Source organism: Lithobates pipiens, unplaced genomic scaffold (genome assembly GCF_037356315.1).
Source record: "Lithobates pipiens isolate NorthernLeopardFrog02 unplaced genomic scaffold, aLitPip1_a1.2 Scaffold_16, whole genome shotgun sequence".
Lineage (NCBI taxonomy): Eukaryota > Metazoa > Chordata > Amphibia > Anura > Ranidae > Lithobates > Lithobates pipiens.
The window spans coordinates 160570597-160593250 of NW_027507748.1; the positions used below are offsets into that span (position 1 = coordinate 160570597).

Consider the following 22654-nt stretch of genomic DNA (forward strand, 5'->3'; position numbering starts at 1 on the left):
TTCAGGTCAGGACTTTGGCTAGGCCACTCCAAAGTCTTCATTTTGTTTTTCTTCAGCCATTCGGTGGTGGACTTGCTGGTGTGTTTAGGATCATTGTCCTGCAGCAGAACCCAAGTTCATTTCAGCTTGAGTACACGAACAGATGGTCGGACATTCTCCTTCAGGATCTCTTGGTAGACAGCAGAATTCATAGTTCCTTTTATCACGGCAAGTCTTCCAGGTCCTGAAGCAGCAAAACAGCCCCAGACCATCACACTACCACCACCATATTTTACGGTTGGTATAATGTTCTTTTTATGAAATGCAGTGTTCCTTCTACGCCAGATATACTTGGACATACACCTTCCAAAGAGTTCCACTTTTGTCTCATCTGTCCACAGAATGTTGTCCCAAAAGTCTTGGGGATCATCAAGATGTGTTGTGGAGAAATTGAGACGAGCTTTGATGTTCTTTTTGCTCAGCAGTGGTTTTCTCCTTGGAACTCTGCCATGCAGGCCATTTTTGCCCAGTCTTTTCCTGATGGTGGAGGCATGAACGCTGACCTTAACTGAGGCAAGTGAGGCCTGCAGTTCCTTGGACGTTGTTGTGGGGTCTTTTGTGACCTCTTGGATGAGTCGTCGCTGCGCTCTTGGGGTAATTTTGGGCGGCCGGCCACTCCTGGGAAGGTTCACCACTGTTCCATGTCTTCGCCATTTGTGGATAATGGCTCTCACTGTGGTTCGCTGGATTCCCAAAGCTTTGGAAATGGCTTTATAACCCTTTCCAGACTGCTAGATCTCAATTACTTTCTTTCTCAATTGTTCCTGAATTTCTTTGGGTCTCGGCATGATGTGTAGCTTTTAAGGATCTTCTGGTGGACCTTACTGTGTCAAGCAGCTCCTATTTAAGTGATGCCTTGATTGTGAACAGGTGTGGCAATAATCAGGCCTGGGTGTGGCTAGAGAAATTGAACTCAGGTGTGGACAACCACAGTTATAGTATGTTTTAACAAGGGGGGCAATCACTTTTTCACACAGGGCCATGATGGTTTGGATTTTTTTTCACCTTTAATAATAAACACCTTCATTTACAAATTGCATTTTGTGTTTACTTGTGTTGTCCTTGACTATTGTTTAAATTGGTTTGATGTTCCGAAACACTTAAGTGTCACAAACATGCAAAGGAACAGGAAATGAGGAAGGGGGCAAACACTTTTTCACACCACTGTATATATATATATATATATATATATATATATATATATATATATATATATATATATATATATATATATATATATATATATATATATATATATATATATATAGATATATATATATATATATATATACATGCATACACACACACACACTATATTGTCAAAAGTATTGGCATGCCTGCCTTTACATGCACATGAGCTTTAATGGAATCACAGTCATAGTCCATAGGGTTCAATATTGAGTTGGTCCATCCTTTGCAGCTATTACAGCTTAAACTTATCGGGGAAGGCTGTCCACAAGATTTAGGAGTGTATCTATGGGAATGTTTGACCATTCTTCTAGAAGCACATTTGTGAGGTCAGGCCCTGGTGTTGGATGAGAAACCCTGGCCCGCAGTCTCCTCTCTAATTCATCCCAAAAGTGTTCTATGGGGGTGAAGTGAGGACTTTGTGCAGGCCAGTCAAGTTCCCCCATCCCAAACTGACTCATCCATGTCTTAATGGACATTGCTTTGTGCACTGGTGCGCAGTCATGTTGGAACAGGGAGGGGCCATCCCCAAACTGTCCCCACAAAGTTGAGAGCATGAAATTGTCCAAAATGTCTTGGTATGCTGATGCCTTAAGCATTTCCTTCACTGGAACTAAGGGGCCAAGCCCAACCCCTGAATCAACCAAATCTCCAACTTCATTTGAAGAAATGCAGCCTCAAACTTGTAAGCACCACGCTTCACTGTTGCCTGCAGACGCTCATTACTCTCCGGTCCTTCAGCGAACAAACTGCCTCCTGCTTTCAAATTTTGGCTCATCAGTCCAAAGCACCTGCTGCCATTTTTCTGCAAACCCAGTTCCTATGTTTTCATTCATAGGACATGGAAACAAGGCTAAGACTCAACTATGCTCAAAAACATAGGTACTCTAACCGAGACAGATTCTCTGTTACCTCTGTTTCTAGAAATCCTTCATTACAAGAACAAATATGATCCGCAAATTTGTTATTGTTAGCACAATTTATTTCTAAAAAGACTGAACAGAAGTAATTGTTTAAATTACTTGCTACATCCAGGTCTCCCTCAATATAAGTGTTGTGCCCAGTTTTCATTTTAGTGATCCCATTGTATTTTTCCTTTCGTCACTGATGTACCCAAAAAGTTTTGTTCCCTTTCTTCCTAAATTTAGCAATTTCCTCCTCTTTATGTGCTTTGGCAGCACTGATAACGTGTTTGGTCTCCTTTTGTCTATTTTTATTTATTTCCTTGAATCTCCTATATGCTGATTTTTTTCTTCTTTATTACCTTACTTACCTCTTTTGTAAACCATATTGGCTTTTATTTCCATTTAGTCTTACTAATATGCCTGACATATGATCTAGTTGCCTCCCGGATGGTATATTTTAACAGTGCCCACTGATTACTGACTCCTTACATTTTAGTCCAACCTTTTTTATTTGTTTTTTTTTTTTAAAGATTCCCCCATTTCAGCAAAATGTGCCCTTTTGAAATGTTTTATAGCACAAAGTAAAAAAACATATATTTTTTTCAAAATGTTCAGTATTTTTTTTCGTTTAAATCCCAAAAAAGAAAAAACCCAGTGGTGATCAAATGCCGCTAAAATAAAGCTTTATTTGTGTGAAATAATTTATATAAATTTAGTTTGGGTACAGCATTGCATGACTGCGCAATAACCAGTAGTGCAGTGCCAAACACATACCAACAGCCTTTTGCGTGGCTCATTAGTGTGAATGGGCCCTAAAAAAGGGTTTGATTACCTTCTACACTATTGTTTTGATTCATACTCTTTCTTTCCTGTGTATACATTTTAACCACTTCAATACCAGGCACTTAAACACCTTCCTGCCCAGACCAATTTTGAGCTTTCAGCGCTGTCGCACTTTGAATGACAATTGCGCGGTCATGCTACACTGTGCCCAAATGAAATTTTTATCATTTTTTTCCCACAAATAGAGCTTTCTTTTGGTGGTATTTGATCAACTCTGCCGTTTTTATTTTTTGCTAAACAAATAAAAAAATACCGAAAATTTTGAAAAAAAAAATGTTTTTTTTTTGTTTCAGTTTCAAAACTTTGCAAATAAGTACGTTTTCTCCTTCACTGATGGGCACTGATGGGGTTACACTGATGGGCAATGATAAGGTGGCACCAATGAAGTGGCACTGATGAGGTGGCATTGATGGACACCGATATGTGGCACTGATAGGCGGCACTAATGGGCGGCACTGATGGGCGACACGGATGGGCGACACGGATGGGCACTGATAGGTGGCACAAATTGGCACTGATAGCTGGCACGGATTAGCATGGATGAGCATGGATAGGTGGCACAGGTGGGCATGGGTTAGTCGGCACAGGTGGGCATGGGTAGGCGGCACAGGTGGGCATGGGTAGACGGCACAGGTGGGCATGGGTAGGCGGCACAGGTGGGCATGGGTAGGCGGCACAGGTGGGCATGGATGGGCACTGATAGGTGGCATGGATGGGTACTGATAGGCGGCATTGTATTATAATATATTGTACTAATGGATGCCAATCAGTGCCAAACAATAATGCATGCCAATCAGTGATGCCCATTGTGGGCACTGATTGGCATCCATTATGGGCACTGATTGGCATCCATTGTGGCACTGACTGGAATCCCTGGTGGTCTAGGGTGGCATACCTTGTCCTGGGAATCCCTGGTGGTCTGGTGGTGTCCCTGGTGGTCCAGTGTGGGCATCCTCGGGGGGGCTGTGCTGATAATCGATCAGCACAGACCCACCCTGTCAGAGGAGCAGCCGATCGGCTCTCCTCTACTCGCGTCTGACAGACGCGAGTGAGGAAAAGCCGATTACCGGCTTTTCCTATTTACACTGTGATCAGCCGTGATTGGACACGGCTGATCACGTGGTAAAGAGTCTCCGTCGGAGACTCTTTACCGAGATCGTAGTTGCCGAGTGTCAGACTGACACCCCGCAACAACGATCGCCGCGATGCGCCCCCGGGGGCACGCAGCGGCTCATAATCCTGATCACGTCATATGACGTCCGATCAGGATTATGCAACCACTTTGCCGCCGTCAATTTGTTATAGGGCGGGCGGCAAGTGGTTAAATTGTATTTCCAGGTAGAAATAAATAGTTTTTCTATATACCGGCAAAGCACAGTTTCACTTTAACCCATTCATGCCTAAGGGTTAATGCCTAAGCACAATTTTACAACTTTGACATGTGTTAGTAAAACCGTACATATCATCACAACTACTTTGTGCATCCAGGTGAATTATACCCCATCACACTGACACTAACTGATACTAACTTTACAAAAAATCCTGCCTAAAAAAATACTGACCCTGACCCTTGACCCTAGCCTTGACCCAAGACACTAACCCTGGCACTGACCTAGATCAAACCTTGATCTAGGTATTTTTTTAATTTTATTATTTTGTTATTATTATTACATTTTCTTTTCTTTTTTTACACACAGTTTTTTTTTTCTCTATCTGCAAGGAAAGAGAGAGAGAGATACAATGTATCTCTCTCCTCCATTCAGAGAGAGAAAACACAGGGGCAGGCTTCACAGTGACTGATCACTATGATAGCTAATCAGAGGCTAGTGATCAGGTGACCCAGAATCAGGAGTTCCGGGTTCCGATAATTATTACAGGCCCTGGGGCTCTCGGTGAGACCTCCGACTCTGCTGCTCTGACTGCTGGGAGCACACAATGCAGCATGCTGCCAGAACAAAGACAGATAGGCAAATATGCAGCCCACAAAATAAGCCCAGTCTAGCGGAGAAACATGTTTGTGTACGGGGGTTACATAATCTAAAACCAAAGCTTACAGGTTTTTATTTAGCTGTCTGTTGTCTCACTGGAGAAATTTTCCTTCTCTTGACTTTTTAGAGACAAAAAATAAAATAAAATAAATCACTCCAAAATGAGGTTAAACCCCTTTCAAGCAGTTGTCACTGAAACAGAAATAGAGAAGAACCTCTTTTTCATTCCAAACACAAATATAAAGTTTTGGACCCCCCATTTTTTTCTGTCCTAGTAATAATGGTCACTAGGGCAAACAGATAGGGGTTTAACAGTTAGGGAAATATCATTTTCTTAATAATGTAAGGAAAAGTCTACATCTGGATTGCATCACAAGAACAGAGATTACGTTCCAGTTCCAAGTTCTCAGGCAGGCTTTGAACTTCCTCAAACTTCCCCAAATCTTCCCAACAGCAACTGGTCGGTGTGGGTCTAACAGTGTGGATTCATGCCATTCAGGTCCAAGAACAAAGGGGCTTCTTGATGAAAGCAGGATTGCAACAATAAAGCCCAAAACAATAAATAGGAAAAAGTTATGTAATTTAAAAAAAAATTGGCAGCCTTTAAGCATCTCAATTACATTACTATTGGACTGAGTTTGGCAACACCACCAGTATAAGAAAATACTCAGCTTGCATGCTGAAAGTGTAATGCCATGTTTGGGAGACAACATGAGAACAAATACTTGGTTGTCAACTAGTCACCTTTGGAAGCTAGTCATCTTAGACTGGTGACAATGTAAGTGGGGACTATCAATAATACTGCACACATTCAGAATGATAATTGTTAAAGGAGGACAAGTTAAAGGATAAGTGCACTTTTTTGAAAAGAAAAAAAAAAAAAAAAATATATATTTTTTTTCAAGCCTGGAAACATTGCACCAGCGATCAGCAGACTGTTGATGCCATGCAGGTCTCCTATAGATCTGTCAGTATATCTGTGTGCACGAAAATCCCATACGGGCAAGCAGATACAGACAGGAAGAATCAATTAACTACCACAGTGCTCAACAGAAACGTGGTAATTTATTGAGAACTACAAGCCGACAGGCGCAAAGGATGTCGGGGCTTGTAGTTCATTCACACACACACAGCTGTATGAATGAGTTTCACTGCCATGTGGGCAGAGCCCCATACGGCCACACTCATTTCAAAAAGTGACAGTCAGTAAGGGGAATTTCTCCCTGCACTGCTGTCACAGGCAGGGCTGCTGTTAGAAATCACAGGGCCCCATAAGCCTACCTGACAGGGCCCCCCGGTCGAAAGTGACTGAGGACATAGACTTATCAGTCTCTTTCTCTGCAGCCTCAGCTTCACAGATGAATGAAAAGGAAGCGCTCTGAGGGTTCCTGCTCATCCACAAACTGAAGCATAGTAAATACAGTTTACTATGCTTCAGCGGTGAACAGATGCACCATTGATTGGTAGTGATTGCTCACTGTGTTAATTCAGGAAAGGAAGGGGCCAGTAAATTACATTTACTGGCTCCTTCCCCTGCTCTCCATCCTGAAGTATCCCCCTGTGTGCATGTAGAAGCTGCCGACAGGAGAGGAGGGAAGCCAGCAGAACTGTGGAGTAAAGGGGCACACGGAAAGCCCAGACAGCAAATGGAAGGGGCACATGTGCTAAGATCAATCTCTCTGTTGTGCAGATATGGTGGCTGCAGCATTGGGAACATGTTACATGTTTTACCCTAAAAACATGTTGTAACGTGTTCCCAAAGGTGAAGTGGAGGTAAAAAAAATTTTAACCAGCAGCTACACATACTGGAGCTGCTGGCTTTTAATAATAGGACACTTACCTGTCCTGGAGTCCAGCAATGTCGGCACCGCAGCTGATGTTTCCATCAGCTGTTGGGTGCTACCGCTGCCATTGTGGGTAAGGGTACCTGGCAGTGTAGCCTTTCGGCTTCACGCCGGGAACCCTACTGCGCATGCGTGAGGCTGCTCCTCTCTCCTACTGGCGCGGCGACAGGGGAAGGGGGAGGGAGGAGGAGGGAGCCCCAGCCGTGACGTCAATAGCTACGGCTGAGGCTCCTGGAATTGGGAAAGGATACCTGTCAAAGACAGGTATCCTGTCCCCCCTCCCCCCTGAAAGGTGTCAATTGTGGCACCGGAGGGGGGAGGAATCACTTTTGGGTGGAAATCCACTTTAAGCCATAAGAATCGTTGCAGGAAACCAAAACAAAAATACTAATAGTGATATGCTTCAACCAAACGTCTTACCTTTATAATGAAGTTATTTGACAATTTGTCATCTGTCCCCACCAAGGCACGCATGAACACTGATGTACTGTACTGCGCCCTTAATTCTGCAATCGTCTGTAGAAAGTTGAACTTTCGCTCTGACCACTTTCCTTCACTTCCGATGTTAGACTCGAGAACTGGCCAGCGAAGGGAGGACTGTTTCAATAGTTTTATCAAAGGTTTGGCATCAGCTTCTTCTATTTGGCCTATAAAATACAAAAGTATGCATAACATGTATAGTATAATGGGCTACAATACCATAGACTTCTGATGAACACAGTGGGGTTGATCTACAAAAACTGGAAAGTGCAAAATCTGGTGCAGCTGTTTATGGTAGCTAATCAGCTTATAACTTAATCTTGTTCAATAAGAAATTGACAAACAAAAAAATGGAGGCTGATTGTTTTTTTATGCAAATCTGCACCAGATTTTGCACTCTCCAGTTTTAGTAAATCAACCCATTATGTGGCCAATAAGCTGGGAGACCTGATTATAATTTTTCACCATCACACTCCCAGTCTTTGAGTTGAGTCTGGATATGAGTTTGGTCTGTTGATCGAGTGATCTAAATCAGCTGCTCCCATACAAGATGTTTGAATAGCCTATTTTCTTTTAGTATTTGGTTAATATTTGGTTTTAGGTCCTTACACTTTACACTTTAAAAAAAAACATGTCGCCAGGTCAATCGTTCCAGCAAAAATTTTCCAATTTTTTTTTTTACAAATGCCTTTAACACATTTTATGCATTTTATATACTTGTGTAGACATTCAAAAACTCTGAAACCACTGCTGGGCTCTTCCATATTCAATGTAATCTTTGTAGACTCAAAACTCACACTCGAGTGCCACTATAGTATTTCCATTTGCCCCTTCGCAGGTACATAAAGGTTATGTAGAGAGGTAAAGGGAGAGGCAGAGGTGCTGAGCCAGCACAGAGAACAATTAGGAAGTTCCCCAGAGGATGAGAGGCACACTGTGAGTAAATAATAAATCTTTTATGGAAAGGAAAACACTTCAAGCAGGCAATAATATTTGATTTTTATGTGGTTTTTACCTACATTTTTATTTTTTAAGATGGTGACAGTTTTTTGTTTTTTTTTAACATTGTATGCTTCTCTTTCTGGTGCTAGCCTATAACTTTAACTAACAGAACTTAAATACACATTCAAGGAAGGGCAATTTTATTTGCGGGAAGGAGTGCTAGAACTGCTGTTGTGAAAGAATATCAAAACCCAAAAACAACTAGTTCTTAGATATGGAACTACATTCATTAGACCTTTTTCAGCAAGTAAAGACCTATGTTTCTATTTCTCAACTTCAATTTCTTATGCTCCATCTACACGTTTTAAACATAGTCTAATGTTTAATTGTCTTTAAAGCAGTTGTAAACCGCTGGTTGTTTTTTTTTTTTTTAGGACCTGCAAGGTAAAGGCATAATGTGCTAATATGCATCGTATATTAGCATATTATGTGAAACTTACCTGAAAACGAAGCCCTTCAGCGTCCATATTCATCCGGACTTCCTTCCAGGTCTGCGGTCTCTGCCTCTGTGACAGGCTGGAGCCACGATGACGTCACTCCTGAGCATGCGTGGGGGAGCTGTCAATCACGGCACACATGGCTGAAGGAACGCATCTAAGTCCAGTGTGCATGAGGCCTAAATGTTATTGCAAATATAAGATAAGCAGATGTGTCTTTTTTATGTTTGTTTGGGATGCCCTTTGTTAGGTTTTATTCTTGCCTGTTAGACAACCTTTATATATTTATACTCAACACCATCAAGCCATACAAGTTATAAATCCCCTAGCTCAGGTAATAGGCATGCATCTCCTCACTGATTGGTGAACTGCACCAACAATTCAAAAGAAAGCACATGCTGCTTCAATTAGTTAATTTTGGTTTCAGTTTTCCAGAAATATTTAGATAATGTTATTTGAGGGGAAAAAATGGGTGGAGAATGCCAAAGGGCATCCATTTTCAAATACAGTATATCTAAGGTAGGGTGACCAGACGTCCCCAGTTTCTGGGGACAGTCCCCAGATTGAGCACACTGTCCCTGGACCAAGTCTGTCCCCGGTTTTGTCCCTGGATTGGATTTGAACAGGGGGTGGGGCAATTTCGAAGATAGTCAGTGCAGAATTTTTAAAAAGCTCTGAAAAATCTGAATTACCCCCCCCCCCCCCCCACACTCTGCCGCTCCTACTAGCTTAGGGCAGTGTATTTTTTTCCATTATCTGTGCCCCTTTCTGATGATCATGTGCTGGTCAGAGTGGAGGGAATATTTCTCCAGTTTCGGGGGCATGCCCATCCAGCTCTGCCTGCATGTTCTTCTGCCTTGGCTAAAGTCCCAGCCAGCCACCTACCCTCTTATCTCCTTGCCTTCCCTGGCAGAGTGATTTTCCTCTGCTCCCCACCCAGTAGTAGCTGGGGCCCGGAGAGTAAAAATTGACTGGCTGTGAGGCAGGGGCCAGCGGCAATGGGTAGAGAGCGCTGATTGCCACCATTACTAGTATAAAAAAAAAAAAATTCCCCGGATTTCATTTTAAAAACTCGGTCACCTTAATATAAGGAAATATACACTGTGATCTAAATAGATCTCCAAGGCCAGGCACTCACTTTCATTCATGCAGGAGATGTAAAATATCTTTGCCTTTTGCGTAGCCTCTGAATCTCTCCTCTTGCTTAAGGGTTTCTCGAGAAGTGCTGAAAATAAACAATAACAGTTGGTTTTATCCTCTGCTCTCAATAACAACATCACGATGCAGGTCTCTATGAAGCAGCTTGATGTCAATACTACAAGACATAACAAATTAAATACACCACAATCAATATGTCCCTTCTGTTCTGATGGGTGAGGCAGCTGAACAGAATCATATGTCACTTCTAATGCTTTGCCTTGCACAAATCAGGGTCCGGATGTAAGACATTAACTAAAGCAATGCAAGGAGTCAATGCTACAGTGTAACAGAACTGATTTATAATGTAGTGAAAACTGTTTTTCTCAATACTCTAGTTGATTAAAAGACAGTTTACAAAGTGTAATATGTTTTATCTCATCTTACAGCATCCAAAATATACTCATTTATAATTATTTTTAGATTTTTAAATAAGGTATGTGTTAATACAATCCGAACATAGTTATAAGAACAATTATTAGTCTGCTCTGAACATACAGTCTGCTCATCCCCAGATAATAGCTAAATATATGGGAGCCATTTAATGCCAAAAAGGGTATTTATATCTCTGTCAGTCAAGTTCTGAGATTTACACAGCCCTGCCACGCAGCACAGTCCTGTGGCAGGGGACCTAATTCTGATTTTCTGCAGTCAGATAACACTTGCAAGTCTTGTCCCCTCCCCAGTCTGTGACTGGACAATGAAAGGAGTAGCAGCAGACTGATAGGCTAATCTCTATGTCACTATGGTCTCTCTTCCTATCAACATATTCCTTGTTAGTAAATGAGCACTGCAATACAGCTGATTGATTCCTTATGCTGCCTCCCTTTCCCAGTCTGAACGTTGCCATACAGATATTTGCACATGGCTGAAACGACATTAAATTCAAGTTTATACACTGCTCAAAAAATAGATTTAGTATAGAATATTAATAAACACTAAACTAAAACCAGAGTTTAGCATTAAAGCTCATTTGGCTGTACTTCTCCCATTGATTACAGGAGTTCAGTTTGTTCTGCACTCCTGTGACCCATTTTTAGCAGACAGCAGGCTAAAGCCTGTTGTCGGATGATGTCACAGAGCTGGTTCAGGCTCGGGCAAGATAGTGACAATGGAGTCGTGATCCGCCCACATGCCAGGACCGCACCCAGCTCAGCTTCTCAGTGAGCAACTGACAGCCTGAGCCGGTACCTCCCACTCTCTCCCCAGCCCAGCACTCAAGTGAGCTTGGGGGGGCAGACCAGAGAGTGGTGACTGACAATCAGCAGCTCTCTGCTCAGGGAGCCCTGAGAACCGAGTGATCAGTGGTGCTAGATCGCTCGGTTCACTGTGTTAAAGCCGACGGGGGACAGATGCAGCACCGAACTGATGCACGCACTTAGGTAGGTATGATTCTACAAAAAAATAAATCATATACTATGCTTTTAAGTTTTCTGATAGATTCCAGTTATGGTTATTTATTTTCCGGGTGAAGGTTGGTGGAAAGATCTCTGGGTTTGGCTTCCAGTGATGCACAACCTGGACCGGGACATTTTTCAGCTCTTTTATACTACATTAGAAGTGCAAACACCCCCAAGCTGAAAAACAGAAGAGACAGAAACTATAGCCTGGAGATCTTACCATCGGCCTCCTACAGGATTGGAAGATGACAACTTGTGAATCAGCAGATGTATAACTTTAAAGTTGAGTGTTTGTTTGTTAGAGTTAGCTAGACAATAATGAGTATTTACATACTTGACTGTTTTACTTTATTGCCTTACCATAGCTGATTTGTCAACAAGAGGGATTAATATTAGTATGTATAGAATTTTTATTTTACATAAAGCTAATATCTTTTCAAACCCTGCACTTCAAAAAGAAAAAGAAAAAGATATAGTTGTTAATATAAAATATAGCAACAATACTTCCTTGTTTCTGATATGAATAACAATTTAAAGGTAGAATTTAGGGAAGACCAAGTGAATTATTCTTATAAGGCTATGAGGGTTGATTTAGAGTGGTTGTAAAGGCTTAAGGCCTTTTTTATCTTAATGCATTAAGATTAGCAAACTCAGCCCCCCTAAATACTTACCTGGGCCCAATCTCAATCTAGCTTTGTGCCCAAGAGCAGCATCGCTACTCTCTCATCTTTGGACATGGGGGGGGGGGGGGGGTTGGGCTGAGCCACGCTATGTGTATATAGAGACACACAGCCCATCTCATAGCGCTTACTATGGGGGCAGTCACTGAAGAGGAGGAGCCATGATCACCAGTGGGGGGCTCGGGAAGAAAAGATTCAAAGGCCTCTCTGTGCACAGAGCAGATAAGTATAACATGCTTGCTATTTTAATTTAGGGAAAAAAATAGCCTTATTAACTCTTTAAAGTAGACATGAATTTAAAAAGTGAAGAATTGCTGTCTTATAGGGAACATCTTTTGCCAACAATGTTGTGGGATTATTATTATTGTTGGTGTGGGCTAATGTATTTTGCTCATTGCTATTTGCCTTATTTGACAAACCTTTTAGTTCAATTGCTTGTAAATTATATCAGAATAGAATAATTTTGTCTTGACAGCAGGGTGGGAGAAGCTATAATCTACTTTATAGAACAAAATGAAGCAAACGTAGGCATGCTAACCTATATAGACCTGTCCAATAATATTAGTTCTGTACTGCTCTATATAAACAATGGCACACTGCCATAGATATAATCCACAAGTGTCTGTTAATTAAAGTAAATGCTTCCTAAAAGAAACATGGAGGCTGTCATTGTGGTCACTTACACCAGTGCTGTTGGTTACTGCTGTCAAGGGCACCAATGCTAAGGCTTATTTTACATCCATACTACAAACCTTAAACCATGAGTAGACACTCATTATATTGACCAAACCTCCAAGTGGGCAGGTTGCTATACATGTTGCATTTGATACCTTCAGGACCTTCCTCCTAACTATGCATGCATATCTTTGAGCCTTCTTTTTGAAATCTGTTTATTTTGTCTATATACGTTGAATATCTGCCTCTTGTTCCAAAATTATGTTAGCCATTGCTTCAGGTCATGTTAAAATGGGGTGAAAGTTTATGAATGTGGCTGCAAATAAGGGTGAGAGATTTTGTGGACGTGATTAAAAGTGGGATTGGTCAGTAGGATGTCCCTGAATTTCATTGAACACATCTAGTAACCTTATTACCCTATAGGTGTATAACACGCACATTCATTTTAAGAGGGATGTTTCAGGGAAAAAAAATTTTTTTGTATTGGCGTATAACACGCACACGCTATTTGCGCACCAATTTTCATGGTGAAAAAAGTGAGTGTTTTACGCCAATAAATACAGTATATCTAGCGCATATTTGTTGATATTCTTTATTTCTTTTATCGTAACGATCTAGGAAAGTCTGATGTGACAAACACTCCCTTTAGGTATGGAACACAGTCCTGGATGGGGTTTACTTGCTGTCCAGATGCTGGTGTTTTATGAAGTAGGCCACAACTTATTCCCTACCTGGGATATCAATAAAATGTTTTCTGGGATTTGTGGTGGTATGAGTGTGTTGGAGACTATGGTGAGCTCAGGCATGTTCAGTTCCTAGCACAAACCCACCTGAGCTCCTCTGTCAGGAAGCTGTCACTGACCAAAGCCAATCATAAATATCCAAGGCATGTTTTGGGGCATGTATATGTGTGGCTGAGGGGCAGGGAATTCCATGGCAGCTTATGATTGGCTTTGCACAATGACAGCATCCTAGAGGCATAGCTCAGGTAGGCTCGAACTAGGATCTAAGCACTCCTGATATCATCCCTGTTAGAGAAAGACTGCATGTAGTCTGTGCTGGAACAACGTGCAGGTCTAAGCAGATCCGAATGATCTCACTCTTATCTTGTGTACTGGGTTTGGCTATCACAGTCCCTCCTGAAAGGGAAAGTTATTTTTTTTTCTTTTAGATGCAGCTGTGACAAATAAACATGGGCAGAAAATCTTTCAATGCATTTGGTGTGTGGACTACCAATCTGCAAGGATATCTTTGAAGCTGACCCCTGCACAGAACACATGGATGTGTGATATTTGCCATTCAATAAACATAGCTGATACATATTTCACTTTTTTTAATCCATAAAATATAATATATTACATGATGAAATGTAAACCTGACAATATCCCTCCAGAATTGTACCTGTGATAATCATGAAGTTTATGGATGAACAAACAAACAACCAACAGTACATGTGGTGACTTGATTAGGGATTGGTCCATTTTTCCCTACAGAATAGAAAGAAAGCCTGCATGACACAATAATGAATCACTCTAATTGACAGGAGATACAGGCTGGCCTGGGTGTGTAGCAGTCACAAGGGGATAGGCAGAACCCTTACTTCTCATTGCAGCTAATCAAACATCTGCTTATTAATGGAAAAATGGAGAATGTTTTGGTTTGTAATGTTCCTTGCCACTCAATCAGTGAGAAATTCAGGGAACATTACATTTAAAATGCATGTAAATCTGTTCACAGAAATTGCACAAATGCATTTCATTACTATTTATTTAAAAATTAACTCTTATGTCTATCTCAATTATTATCAAATACTGGATAATTCGGCCAGTTCCCCTGTCTTCTTCTATAATTTTGACCATGCCAAGCACCAAAGCAGATCCATGCTGGCATAGTTAGTGTGGTTGATCTTGCTGGTTGAAGCTACAGAACACTGTACTGATGCATGCCCCTGTATTCTCATAATACCGCACTCAGCCCTGCTTTACTTGCTTGACAACAGCTCCTAGCAGAAGCCTTGCTTTCCCAATTGGGAAGGTATTTCATTCAGTGGCGGCCCGCCCATAGGGGGCGCCCGGGCGCCGCCCCCCCTCTCCCTAGGTGTAAAAAAAAAAAAAAAGTAAAAAAAATAAAAAATAAAAAAAAAAGTTAATAAAAAAGTAAAAAAAAAAAACGGGCCCTTTAAGACATTTAAAAAAAAAAAAAAAATGTCATTTAACAATTTAACATAGTGTACTGTGGCGCCGGTCACAGTGCACTATGAGAAGCGCCACGTCCATGCAATCACAAGATTGCATTCATGGCGCTTCATTTGCGGGTTAAAAACCCGCCTTGCGGCGCACAGCAGAACGCCGACTAGCTTCCGCCCGTAAAATCACTGTGATTCTACGGGCGGGAGCATTGTCACTCTTAGACAGGCAGTCACTTCCGGCTTTCGGCTGCTTCACGAAACCCGGAAGTGACGTAGGCAGCTCCGTTCCTTAGCCCGAGCGGAGCTGCCAGACAGTGAGAGGTGAGTCACCGCATAAAGGCTTTCTAGCCTCTACTTTGTGGAGAATGTTCGTGCATTTAGCTGAATGAATGCAAAAAGCTTTCACAGCCAGAAAGGTTTCCCCAGGCCAGGCGACTTTTGCCGTGGCCAATCAGAGAATGAGCTCTGAAGGGGGAACTCCACGCCAAATTTCTGAAAAAAAATTTGACGTGGGTTCACCCTCCGAGAGCATACCAGGCCCTTAGGTCTGGTATGGATTCCAAGGGGAATCCCCTACGCCGAAAAAACGGCGTGGGGTTCCCCCCCAGATCCACACCAGACCCTTATCCGAGCACGCTACCTGGCCGGCCAGGAAAGGGGGTGGGGACGAGTGGGCGGCCCCCCCCCTCCTGAGCCGTACCAGGCCGCGTGCCCTCAACATGGGGGGTGCCTTGGGGGAGGGGGGCGTGCGGCCCCCCCACCCCAAAGCACCTTGTCCCCATGTTGATGAGGACAAGGGCCTCTTCCCGACAACCCTGGCCGTTGGTTGTCAGGGTCTGCGGGCGGGGGGCTTATCGGAATCCATGAGCCCCCTTTAATAAGGGGGCCCCCGGATACCGGCCCCCCACCCTATGTGAATGAGTATGGGGTATAATGTACCCCTACCCATTCACCTGTGAAAAAAAGTACAAAAAAAAAACACAACACAGGGTTAAAATATTTTATTGCACAGCTCCGGGGGTCTTCCGTCTTCGGGGGTCTTCTCGCCGGACTCCTCCGCTATCTTCTTGTAGCTCTTTTACTAGCGGAGGAGTCCGGCTTTCTTCCTCGCCGCCGGCCTCTTCTCCCGACTTCGGGGGTCTTGTCCCCCTCTTCAGTTCTTCTGCCGGGCCACCGCGCCTTCTTATAGCTCTTTTACAGGCGGTGGCCCGGTCTTCTGCTGCCGCCGCCGCCGCCCGTTCTTCTTCTTCTTCTTCTTCTTCTTCTTCTTCTTCTTCTTCTTCTTCTTCTTCTTCTTCTTCTTCTTCTTCTTCTTCTTCTTCTTCTTCTTCTTCTTCTTCTCCTTCTTCTTCTTCTTCTCCTTCTTCTCCAGGAGATGTTGCCTCGACGATCTCCCTGGCCGGAATGCCAGGGACGCGCTGTGCTGCCACTTATATAGGGACAATGGGGCGGTGTCACATGGGTTGATGTCACATGGGTTGGTCACATGGGTTGATGACATCAACCCATGTGACCAACCCATGTGACATCAACCCATGTGACACCGCCCCATTGTCCCTATATAAGTGGCAGCACAGCGCGTCCCTGGCATTCCGGCCAGGGAGATCGTCGAGGCAACATCTCCTGGAGAAGAAGGAGAAGAAGAAGAAGAAGAAGAAGAAGAACGGGCGGCGGCGGCGGCGGCAGAAGACCGGGCCACCGCCTGTAAAAGAGCTATAAGAAGGCGCGGTGGCCCGGCAGAAGAACCGAAGAGGGGGACAAGACCCCCGAAGTTGGGAGAAGAGGCCGGCGGCGGGGAGGAAGAAAGCCGGGCTCCTCCGCTAGTAAAAGAGCTACAAGAAGATAGCGGAGGAGTCCGGCGAGAAGACCCCCGAAGACGGAAGACCCCCGGAGCTGTGCAATAAAATATTTTAACCCTGTGTTGTGTTTTTTTTGTACTTTTTTTCACAGGTGAATGGGTAGGGGTACATTGTACCCCATACTCATTCACATAGGGTGGGGGGCTGGTATCCGGGGGCCCCCTTATTAAAGGGGGCTCCCGGATTCCGATAAGCCCCCCGCCCGCAGACCCCGACAACCAACGGCCAGGGTTGTCGGGAAGAGGCCCTTGTCCTCATCAACATGGGGACAAGGTGCTTTGGGGTGGGGGGGCCGCACGCCCCCCTCCCCCAAGGCACCCCCCCCCATGTTGAGGGCACGCGGCCTGGTACGGCTCAGGAGGGGGGGGGCCGCCTGCTCGTCCCCACCCCCTTTCCTGGCCGGCCGGGTAGCGTGCTCGGATAAGGGTATGGTGTGGATCTGGGGGGGAACCCCACGCCGTTTTTTCGGCGTAGGGGGTTCCCCTTGGAATCCATACCAGACCTAAGGGCCTGGTATGCTCTCGGAGGGGGAACCCACGTCAAATTTTTTTTCCGATTACATAAGGGGCGTGTTTTATGAGAAGTGGGAGGGGCCAAAATGGTGGGCGGGGTCATGATGGGCGGGGTCTGGCGCCCCCCCATCCAAAAACTTCACCAGCCGCCACTGATTTCATTTCATGATGTAATTCTGTAACACACCATCAGACAATAAAGACCTGCCACCTCCACACTTGTGAAGGTGGTTGGACAGAGAGATTGTGCTCTTAAGTAACCAAGGTATTGTAAGGCATGTTTATTAGAAGAGAAAAATGTGATTTTACTTTCTTAGCTTCATGTAAGGTTTACCCCCCTTCATGACCAGGCCATTTTTTTGTGATATGGCACTGCGTTACTTTACCTAAAAATTGATGTACCCAAAAAATTTAAAAAAAAATGTTGTCCTTTTTTTCTTACAAATAGAGCTTTCTTTTGGTGGTATTTGATCTTTTTTTTGTGCTATAAACAAAAAAGACTGATTTAGTAAAAAAAGCAATATTTATTTTACTTTCTGCTATAAAACACATCCAATAAAAATTGTAAAAAATCGAATTTCTTCATCAGATTATATCAATATGTTTTTGGTAAAAGGGAGGGAGTGCTTGCTAACTGTGTGTGTGCTTTATGATGATGTATATATACATTTAAATAAATTCAGAGATTTTATATACTCTATATACTCTATTTACTTGTCTTGACCATTATGATTACCTCATCTAAAGTCCCACAGGCTATTTATTTGTTTTATTGTATGCAATATTGGGATGGAGGTATGTCATATCAAGAGGCAGCTCTCAGGCCGTTCTTTCCTTTCATTTTGAACCCAGGTGGTAGACACCTATATGCCCTTTTTGTCTATTGCTATCCTCGGGTCATATTTGTATTTACTCTTTCATCATTTCTTATTATCCATCTAAACAATCCCCATTTCTCATTGGCTTGCAGGTCTGGCTCCACCATACAGTCCCCCGTTGGTTTCCGTTTTTCCTCTGGGAGCTGCGATGTACATATGGGGAGTTCCCTCCCTTGTTGTCCCCGTCTATATGGTTTCCGGATGGGCGGGGCCACCAGTACATCGGCGCCATGTTTTTGCACCCATCGTGGAACTTCCGCATTGCGACGTCTCTGCGTCTGGGATGTAGCTTACCATCCAGTTAGCGGGAGGAGCCCCCGCCTGCATTGAAAAAAAAATGTGTTTTTCTTTTATAAAATGTTGCAGATAAATAGTCTTTCTTAACATATTTAGGTCAGAGTATATTCTGCTACACTTCTTTGGTGAAAATAATCCAAATCAGTGTTTATTATTTAGTTTGCAGGGAAGTTATAGAGTCCACAAACTATGGTATTTACTGTATATCTGAAAATTAATCAATCCTGATATACTGACTGACACCCTATCTCATTTCTTAAAGACCTGAAAATGCCAGGACAGTAAAAATACCCACAAATGACCCCCTTTTGGAAAATTAGACTGCTCAAGGTATTTAGTGAGAGACATGGAGAAATGGAGTACAGTGTTATCATATCAATGGTGTGGTGGTGATTAGGGACACTGACTGGTGACGGTATGTAAAAAACAATAAATGCATAAATACATTTTTTTTTTTTACATTTTCTTTCTTTTTTTAACAATTATTTTTTCTAACACACTCTGACCAGAGCAATACAGTGTTACCATAGTAACACTGTACTACTCTGGGGAAGTGATCAGTAATTTTTTATTTCTTTTTTGTACACATTATGATTGCTTATACTAATGAATTTCATTGGTATATGCAACCATTTTTACTGAATGAAACTGGTTCATTAATTGTCTTCTGTTGTGATTAACTGTAATTGGCTAATCACGCGGTACATATGGGCTGGGATTGGCCTTGTCTGTACCATGTGATCACTGTGACCAATCACAGCTAGCAACACAATTGAATACAATGGATGGCATGATAGGAAGCCTTCAATTGTTTACCAGTGTCATGTGATTTGCTGTGCTGTGGTCACAACAATCAAATGGGACTGGCAGCAGGCTTGTACAATGATCAATCACAGCCAGTGACAGGCCCCACGAGAGGGGACCTGTCCTCCCAGAACAACAGTGCTCGCGTCCCTGCGGTCATTGTACTATAGACCAGGGAGGAAGGAGTTAAACACTAGAAAAATGTCTTTTCTGACAGACTCCATGGCAGCCTACGTATGGGTTAACCCCGCCTCTCCTACCTCATAGGACCCCACTCCCATAAATCTTTGCTTCTAGTCAGAGACCACGTTCCTTTTTTGTCCTCCTCCTAGGACCAAGGTTTTACCTTATGAAGTTGGATCCAGACCGGCTGGTTTGTGCACGAATTTCAGGATGGCGGTTCTTTCTGGAGCCCAATTCCCCAGCTATTAGCAGGGTGGGCACGGGCGATTTGATGCGATGCCATGAAGAGCTTACTAACCAGCCATTGGCTGGCAAGCGGCAATTTGGCCAAACGTCCTTGCTATTAGCGGGAGCCCCCCCCCCATTTATGATGCCCCGGGTGCACTATGAGTACTTCAAGCTCCCAGTACCAGGTCGGATCAGGTGTTGTGCGGGATTGGTAATGTATACACATTTTATCTATGGCAGCAGTTTTTGTGTGTTTGTACCGTTTTATGTCTGTAGTCTTCCTGGTTATGGCGCTAGGACGCTCCTGCGTTCCATCTCGCTGCTTCCTGCTTCGATCTGCGCAGCTGCCGAGTCTCGATTGAGATCGAGGCTTGGTTTGCGCAGGCGCGGTTGGGGTAAGATGGCGGCTGCCGCGCATGCGCACGGGCGTTGTATGGCGGCGTCATTCTCGCCGCAAGTACGCTGTGGGAGCGATGACGTCATCACTCGGCGGCAGATTGGGATGCTTTGAGCTCAGGATGTGATCCCGGTGTCTGCTCTCTGTTTTCTCAAGGTATGTCTCCCTTTTTTTCTCATGGTCAGTTGGGTCTACGCTGTTTTATTATACTCTGCAAGCACTGTATTTGTTTTTTACTACCTAGCTGTTTGAGTCTGCTGCTATGGACGTATCGTCGCCCCCCAGTGGCCAACCCTTATGCCGCAGGTAGGAATGAATCTTTTTCTTTTCATTCTGCCTGTATTGCTTGGGTTAGGATCAGGATGACTTTGTCTTGCATGTTTTTTCTTTCCAGCCCTTCCAGGTCTGAACCTCAGTTATCAGCAAATAAAGATTCACAACATCACCTGAACACATTTATAAAGAAAGAAAGGTTCAAGATGGAGACATTGCTAACAATACGCCAGACGATCCAACCAGGCGATTGGCTTATTTCCATAGACCTGAAAGACGCTTACTTTCATGTTCCTATTGCAAGGGGGTTTCAGAAGTATCTCCGCTTTGCAGTGGGTCAAACACACCTTCAGTTTACATGTCTCCCATTCGGGCTTACAACATCGCCTCGAGTGTTTTCCAAGCTCTTACTGGCTATCGTGGCTCTAATCCGGGTCAAAGGGATTCGTTTGCACCATTACTTGGACGATCTGCTCTTACTCTCTCAAAACAGAGACCATCTCTTGTCACATCGAGATCAGGTCATTTCTACCCTGACGGAATTCGGGTGGCTATTAAACAAGGAGAAAAGTCATCTAATCCCAACTCAGTTCTTAACGTTTCTTGGAGCCCGATTCAACACAGTAAAGAGTACAATCTCCTTACCTCTAGAGAAGATTCCGGTGATTCGCGACAGAATCTATCTTGCAATGTCATCTCCCCTTCTCAGGGCCTCTCAGTGTCTGATGATAATAGGTACCATGGTGGCCACAGCTCCAATGGAGAATGCGACCCTTTCAGAAGGGCTTTCTCCAACAGTGGGATCCGAACTCCCGAGATCATCTGGTTCGGAAAACCCCTTCAATGAGGGAGAGTCTTCCTTGGTGGTTACAGCAGAAGAACCTTCTGAATTGCCATTCAATAGCCCCGGTCTCCTGGGTAACGGTGACAACGGATGCCAGCAGCAGAGGTTGGGGTGCTCTATGCTTGTCGGAAGTAGCCCAAGGCATGTGGGACTTCCCATCCCAGAAGGTAGTCTCAAATGTGCTGGAACTCCGGGCCGCCTTCCGTGCTTTACAGGCTTTTCTCCACCTGACATCAGGATCCTCAGTCCTTCTAAGGATGGACAATACAACGGCTGTTTCTTACATCAAAAGACAAGGGGGCACCCGCAGTCTTTCCTTGCTGAGGGAAGTAAAGCCAATCATGGCTTGGGCCCAGTCAAATCTGTTGAATCTAACGGCAGTCTATCTTCCAGGAATTCAAAATGTCCAGGCGGACTTTCTATCAAGGTTTTCCCTGGACAACAACGAGTGGTCTCTCCACATCGAGGTGTTCAACTGGGTTCTGTCTCTGGGAGTTCTACCAGAGGTGGACCTGTTTGCCTCCCCGTGCAACTTCAAGCTGGAGAAGTATTACACGAGGTGTTGTTGTCCTCAGGCCTTCGGAGTGGATGCACTGATGGACCAGTGGAGGTTCCACAAGGCTTATGCTTTTCCTCCGGTTCCAGTCATTCTCCGATTTCTGTCCAGGCTCAGATGGGAAGAAGTCGAAGTAGTAGCGGTTGTTCCATACTGGCCCAACAGACCATGGTTCCCTCTCTTATTACAACTCAGCTACCAGGATCCAGTTCCGCTCTCTCTCAGGCCGGACCTCTTGTCACAGGGAACAATCTATCACCCTTGCCCATTTCAGCTCCATCTGATGGCTTGGTTTTTGAAAAGGAAAGGCTGGAGGCATTAGACTGTCCTGACACAGCCATTTCTACTCTACTAAATGCCAGAAGACCAGGTACCAACAAAGTTTATCAGAGGATTTGGGCAAAATTTGCGGACTATGTGTCTACATCCAACGGCTCATGTAGAGATCCGAAGATACGGGATGTTATTGGTTTTCTACAAAAGGGTCTAGACTTGTCCCTATCTGTAAGTTCCTTAGGTTCAGGTCTCTGCGATCTCTGCATTTTCAAGTATCTCATGGGCCAAGCATCCTCTCACTAGGCAGTTCTTCAAAGGGGCAAGAAGACTCAGACCTCCGAGAAAGCCAAGGTTTCCAAAATGGGATCTTCCTTTTGTTTTGGATTTTTTCTCAGAAATGCATATGGGACAAGCATCTATTAAGGATCTCTCTCTTAAGACTTCTTTTCTTGTGGCCATAACATCGGCCAAAAGGGTCTCTGAGATTAGTTCCCTAGGCTGCAAGGAGCCATTTCTCACCTTTTTCCCAGATCGGGCAGTCCTGATTCCTATGTTAGGTTCAAATCCGAAAGTAACAACCGTTTTTCACGAAAATCAGGGAATTGTCCTTCCAATTTTCCAGGCAGATGAAGACTCCAATATTCATCCTCTAGATGTTAGAGAAGTCTTAAAGCAATACCT

General features: G+C 43.8%; 1 protein-coding gene across 1 annotated transcript in view; it reads right to left on the reverse strand.

Annotated features, from left to right (window-relative positions):
* PHEX (phosphate regulating endopeptidase X-linked) overlaps positions 1-22654 on the reverse strand; it is a 331765-nt gene that overhangs the window by 185717 nt on the left and 123394 nt on the right. Inside the window, exons 4-5 of the mRNA XM_077480708.1 lie at positions 9865-9951; positions 7228-7454 (exon numbers count right to left, since the gene is read on the reverse strand). Of these exons, the coding sequence (XP_077336834.1) occupies positions 7228-7454; positions 9865-9951 (314 nt within the window). The remainder of the gene's footprint in view (positions 1-7227; positions 7455-9864; positions 9952-22654) is intronic.